Source organism: Apus apus, chromosome 13 (assembly GCF_020740795.1).
Source record: "Apus apus isolate bApuApu2 chromosome 13, bApuApu2.pri.cur, whole genome shotgun sequence".
Taxonomy (NCBI): domain Eukaryota; kingdom Metazoa; phylum Chordata; class Aves; order Apodiformes; family Apodidae; genus Apus; species Apus apus.
Window position 1 is genome coordinate 2933223 of NC_067294.1, and position 6375 is coordinate 2939597.

Sequence of the window (6375 nt, forward strand, 5' to 3'; positions counted from 1 at the left end):
CCGCTCCCCTCAGGGCCGCTCCCCTCAGGGCCGCTCCCGCCGCCTCCGCGCTCCCTGCCTTCCCGCCTTCGCCCCGTGACGTCACTTCCCCCTCCGGCGCGGCCATCTTCAGTGCGGGCGCGGGGCCGCCCCTCCCGCTGCTTGTTGCCCTTACTCGAGATGGCGGCCCGCGCTTCAGCGCCCGGAGGCGGGCGGGCCGGCGCCTGCGCGCTGGGCGTGCGGCGGGGCCGTGCGGCGCGGCCTGCGGCGGCGGGATGGAGCGCGGCGGCGGGGCGGCACACACCCCCCCGGCCCCGCCGGGCCCCGCCGGCCTCTCGGCCTCCCAGCGCCGAGCCGAGCTGCGGCGGAGGAAGCTGCTGATGAACTCGGAGGAGCGGATCAACCGCATCATGGGCTTCCACCGGCCCGCGGCGGGCAAGGGTGAGCCCCGCGGCGAGCGGCGGCGCCGGGCGGGCTGGCGGGAACGCGCGGCTGCGGCCTGCTCTTCCTGCTCCTGCTGCTCCTGCTGCTCCTCCTGCTCCTGCTGCTCCTGCTCCTCCTGCTCCCGCTCCCCGCAGCCGCGGCGGGACGCGCGGGCTCCCGGCGGGTGCGGTTGGGCCCCGCAGGGCCTTCCCTCGGGGTCGTGATGCCTTGAGGCAAGCACGGCCTTCTCTGACCCTGGGGAGAGCCCGGGTGACATCCCTGTGTCACCCGCCAGGGCTGTGCCCCGGCGGGGTCGTGGGCCTCTCGGTTTCTCACACAGCGAGCGGACAAGCTGCCATTTCGCCTCGAGTCGTTTTTCTAGGCTGAAGAAACAATCCAGCCTCCACTGCGTTTTCATTCAGTCACTGCTTGGTTTCCTAGCTATATTTTTAATCTCTTTTTTTTTTTTTAATGTCGGAGTGTTCTCATGTTTGGATAATAACCAGTCATTGGATGTTTGGGGTTGGCATGCAGAGTTTTGTTGCAGGTTGGCAGGTAGGTGATTTTCTGAGGTACTCCAAGGAGGCATCAAGTTCTCGGGTTTCAGTTTACGAGGATGCCCTTAGGCCCTGAATCAGGCTGCTTTGCTATGGAAAGATATTCCTTAAGTGTTGGTTCTTCCTCCCCGGTAGGACCAGACCTGTTCTGCATGCCTCTGGGTTTGGTTTGTGTTCTCTGGCATCACCTGCATCACTGTGAGGTGGGGTCACCCTTCAGGTTTAACACGGAGCAGGATGACACTCTGCCTCTGAGAACAAAGAATAAGGCAAAGTACTTTCTGTTGCCTGCTCATTTGTCATCCTTAATGTTCCTCCTGTGTGATTCACTGCCTCAAATGTTTTCATTGCTCTGTTGCTGACTGACAGTTTCAGCTCCAGCCTGGGCTGCTCTGCTGTCTTGTGTCTGCACAGTACCCCGAGTGCCCTGCAATGCAGAGTGTGTCATACAGGTTGGGTTCTTTGTAGGCTGGTGGAGGGAGCCAGGAGTGTGCTGAGCCCAGTTGTGTAAAATCACAGTGTTGTGAAGCTGATGAGTGTTTTCAGGCCGGTCCATGCTGTGCTTTTTTTCTTTTTGTTCTCATCTTTGTGGTGTAACCTAAGACTGAGTGTAAAGCTCTCCTTTGATAGACCAGCAGGCTTTGTATCAGCTGACCCCACTTCTTTTGAAAATGGGGTTGCTTGTATGCAGGTATGTCCAGTGGCTTTGTGATTATTAATTAGCACATTCATTAATCATAAATCTGTCCTTTCACTTTGAAAGTGGAGACATCAATCCAGGGGCCCAATCCAGCATGGCTTACATGTTGTTCCACATATTTGGTGTGTGTAACTCCGTTATTTTTGTTTCTCTTCTTTAGATGATGAAAGTCACACAGAATCAAGGCTTCAGCACGAACAAGATAAATCAAACTCCCTTCCTGTTCCTTCAGTTTCCAAGCGAATCGTGCTTGGGGATTCTGTCTGCAGCGTGGCAGGCACAGCTGACCATGGCAGCATGGTAGACCTCAAAGGGGACAAGGACTTGTTCAGCAAAGCTCCAGAGCTTCTCAGTGAGGGCACAAGTGAGCTCCGTCACCGTGCCAGAGGGGACCTGCCATCTGAAGGTGCTCCACGGCCACCTAGACATGGATTAGAGCAGTACTTGTCCAGATTTGACGAAGCTCTGAAGTTGAGGAACCAACTGATGAATGAGAAGCCAAGCCAAGAGAATGGGAATGCAGTGGAGGAGTTTGACTCTTTCCGCATTTTTAGATTGGTGGGATGTGCTCTGCTGGCCGTCGCAGTCAGGGCTTTTGTGTGCAAGTACCTGGTGAGTCCAGGGGAGCAAGCAATCCTATTCTGTTCTGCTAGCTTACTGCAAACTTACTGTAAAAATACCCTTTATCTGGGGCTGAAGTCTACCAGTAGAGACTGAGCTGGGAACTTCAGGCACTCTTTACATTTCCAACAAGTGTATGACACAGTGTTTGAGGAGCAGGAACACTGGAATAGTTCTTGCAGCTTAAGTTCCCTGCAAGTTTATTCCCATCTTTGTGAGCATGAGTCATCTGCTCTTCTAGTTTGAAGTCTACAAAAGAATAATAGAGTAAAAATGGCAATAGTTGTCCAAGAAAAGCAGATCCTACTAACTTATCTGTCTTCTGAAACAGTACTCCAGGTGTCTGGCAGTACTTTGCACAGAGGTGTGTGGCTGGTGCAGCCTCTGTCACCTCCTGTGTCCCTGGGCTCATTTTGACACTGCTGTACTCTTCTGCAATGTCAGGTTTTTAGGCTCAAAGAAAATGAGGCAAAATCGTAGTTTTGACATGGAACTTCTCTACTTAGCTTTGTAGTATTCAAGAATACTGTTGCTGTTGTCCACATGCTATTTTTTTACCTACCTAATTTGTCACTTGGGAAACATTAAATTTCTGTGTTTTCTTAGTTACTACTTCTGACCAAGTTAATTTTTGTATATTCTTTTCTGTTCCTTCAGTCAATATTTGCACCATTTCTTACTTTACAACTTGCTTACATGGGACTGTCCAAGTACTTTCCAAAGGTAACGTATATATTTTTTTTTTCACAATTAGATTAATTTGAAGTGTTTTAAATTTAAGCTTGTGCCTAGATTCTGTTGTTTTAGGACCAATGCATGTGAAGTATTCTTCCCTTGTTTTCAACTGTAGAATTGAGAGTTACCAAGTGCTGATAGTTTATACTAGTTTTTAATCTCTCTGGCTTAGTCCAAATCTTAAAGTGGCTGTGAAAATGTGGACTAGCAACTTCCTTACCTGCAGCCTAATTAAAAGCATCTGACTAGGAAAGCCAGGTAATTCTTTCCTGTCTGTAGGAAAGTTTTCCATTTCTCCTAGGCTGTGCTTTTCTGTGGTTACTGTTTGCTCTCTCAAGAGCTGGTTTGCATGGGATACCTGGACAAAATATGGGAGGTGTTTGTTTAAAAATGAGGCAGTTTTTGGGTTTTAAGGGATCTGCATTCCATGGCTGGCATCAGTTTGAATGGCAAATTAAAATATTTGCAATGTGCCTGGCTGTGTGTGAAATGGGCAAAAGAAGTGTGGCATGTAGAGCAGGATTGGATTATAACAGAACTAATCTAATACTGTTTTTTCTTTCAGTGTGAGAAGAAGGTGAAAACCACAGTTCTGACTGCTGCTCTTCTACTGTCTGGAATCCCTGCAGAAGTGATTAGTCGCTCCATGGACACCTACAGCAAAATGGGAGATGTTTTCACAGATCTTTGTGTCTATTTCTTCACTTTTATCTTTTGCCATGAACTTACTCTGCTGTTTGGTTCTGAAGTACCATGATGGCTGTAGAATTCAGTGCAGTAGTTAACACTAAAGCTTTCTGGACTGTATTCCTTTAACATCTGACTATGCAGAGAGGTTGAAACCTTCATTTAAATTCTTCTCTGTTTGAATGCTTGAAAGGAGCCTTAAATCCAGTCACTTAAGGAAAGGAAGAGCAGGGTCCCAGACTGCCAGTTGTATTGGTTCAGTTTATTTAGATGCTGTATCTGCCTGTTACAAATGTAAATTATTTTTTTGGTTCAGTTAGGTGATCTCATTTACAAAGCTGCCTTTGTTCTTTTCAGTGAGAACAAAGAAAAGATAATTAATTTCAGCAGAACCATATATATATATTTATCTCCAGTAGGACTGTAGCTAACAACAACTGCTCATTTTGTGGTGTTGGCATTTTTTAAAAGAAATCTCTCAATAAAAGGAATCCCTGTATTTCTGTTGTTCAGATCCAGAATGTTGAACCAAGTAGCTATTTCTGGACAATGATGTGGTGAAACATGCCACTTCACTGTCCTAATCTTCACCTTCCTATGCATTATTTATTGTGATTGTGATTAATTTAATTTGATGATTATAGTGCAAAACAGCTCAGCAAAACCAACAGCAAAAAAGTCCTGTTGCTTACAAATGTCATTAATCAAAAAGTGGGAAGAAACAAAATTGTTGATCTCACCTGTTTGTGATTTTCCAGCAGCCTAATACTAGTGTAGCTCATACTTGTGCTTTCATTCTAATTTTTTTGTTTGCTTATTTTGACATTTTACCTCATGATGGGAAAGGTGTATATATTGGCAACCAAACTGCAGTATCAGGTGTTTGCTCTAGTGTGTGTAAGACTTAAAAGGGAACTATTTTTTTTCCTAGCTCCTTGCAGGATTGCATAAATCAGCTTTTAGTATGACATGAATTTCTGCAGTTTCTCCCTGTTTATTACCAGATATTTCCATGTAAGCAGGATCCTGCTTTGGGGGAGTTCTGCTCCTGCTGTGTGACACCACAGCCCAACAGCCTTTGATTCAGCAGTGATGCACATTCATGGTTTTGGTGTTTGCTTGAAGCTGCCCCAGTGAAATCCCAGCAGCCCTTCCTGTTCAAATCCTGTGTGCTGGAAGTGACAGGGGAATAAAACCCAGTGCTTTGAGTTGACTCCCACCTGAAGGTTTATGTATGAAGGGGAAGAGCATGTTTTCCTTTTGGCTGTGGATGTCCAGCCATGTAGGTGGAATGAAGACAGAGGGATCCTGGCACTGGGTGAAGTCCCAGGCTGGTGAATTCTCTTGTTTCCAATCTCATTTTGCACAGGGAGAGGAAGGAAGTGTCATTCCAAAGAGCTTAAACCCTCATCATCTCTGAAAATTGCCTTTGAAGCTAAATTGGGTATTTTCAACTTGTTTAGAATCTGGACTTGCAACTAATTTAGGCCAATGCCTTTTTTAGCATAGTGAAACACCTATTTATGTTAGTATTTGCAGAGATTTTTTGAGGGAGCAAAAGTGTTTCATTATGCCTCTTTCAAGTAAAAAGCCCTGCTTTCTGCTTAATCTTTTCTGTTAAAGCTTCCTGCCATAATTTCAGCACAGCATTTCTGGCTCCTGAGTTAGATACGTTTGTTTGGGGCATGTAAACAAGAAGCTCATGTTTTTATTTGTACATTTTCATTTTTTTTTTTTTTTTTACTGATTATTTTATAGTGAGTATTGTGTTACAGGTATCCAGGGCTGGGCTGCAAAAGATTCTGACTTGGGTCTGTTAAGTAAAAATATTTATTCAGAAGCTTTAAATTTGTTTATCTTAGACAGGAATGTCAGTGAATTGAAATAGCTGTCATTTAAATTAAAGTTGAGATACGTAAATAATGAGTTTGCTCAGAAGTTGCACTTGTTTTGACTATTTATATGCCCAAGTGAAATAAAAATAAATCACAAAAATACTGTGTACTAACAGCTGCAAAAAAACAATGACTTTTTAACCCTCAGCATAAAAAACTGTAATCAGCTAAATCCTACGAGCTGCCCCTCTTGCTCTGCAGTCACTCAGCCCCTTGCAGGCAAGGAAAGATGAAACGGGTTTTCTTACCAAGCAGTGGAAGAAATTTGGCTGCAAGACCCAACCTGGAACTTCTCAGCCCAAACCCACTTGTTTCCGCCCCACGCTGTCCGGCGGGGCTGGAGGAGCCTGCTGGCCCCGGGGGGTGAGGAACCAATTCCTTTTAGTCCCTTTTTCACTTCCCTCTGTGCGTCTGCACAATTCTGGTTTATGTTTGCTGACAAACGGGGTGTTTTTTTTTTTTTAATGAAAAGTCGATTTGTGACCCCTTTCCTTGGCGGTTTGTCCTGCGGGTTGTGGGTGGGAACGTTCCACCGGGAATCCTGAGGGGGCTGGGCAAGAGCCAGGACAGGACGGAGGCCTTTGCCCGTTCCCGGGGCCCGTTCCCGGGGCCCCCCCCGCCCCCCCCCCCCCGGGCCCCCCCCGCCCCCCCCCCCCCCCGGGCTCCCCCCGCCCCCCCCCCCCGGGCTCCCCCCGCCCCCCCGCCCCGGGTTTCCCCGCCCAGCCCGGGCGCTGCGCCCTCCGGCCGCCAGGGGGCGCTGCCCGCGGGGCCGGACCGG

The 6375-nt window shown here is 47.5% G+C and overlaps 1 protein-coding gene across 1 annotated transcript; it reads left to right on the forward strand.

The window, feature by feature from the left end:
• The first annotated feature begins 221 nt into the window (after nt 1–221).
• On the forward strand, nt 222–5710 carry CAMLG (calcium modulating ligand). The gene is made up of 4 exons (XM_051631449.1): nt 222–420; nt 1820–2271; nt 2938–3003; nt 3581–5710. Exons 1-4 carry the CDS (start codon nt 255–257, stop codon nt 3770–3772), a joined length of 876 nt encoding a protein of 291 aa, XP_051487409.1. The 5' UTR covers nt 222–254; the 3' UTR covers nt 3773–5710.
• The last annotated feature ends 665 nt before the right edge of the window (nt 5711–6375 follow it).

Coding starts and splice junctions, on each gene's coding strand:
- CAMLG (XM_051631449.1), top strand. CDS start 255: ATGGAGCGCGGCGGCGGGGCGGCACACACCCCCCCGGCCCCGCCGGGC. Junction 2,272..2,937: donor CTTTTGTGTGCAAGTACCTG/GTGAGTCCAGGG, acceptor CTGTTCCTTCAG/TCAATATTTGCACCATTTCT. Junction 3,004..3,580: donor TGTCCAAGTACTTTCCAAAG/GTAACGTATATA, acceptor TTTTTCTTTCAG/TGTGAGAAGAAGGTGAAAAC.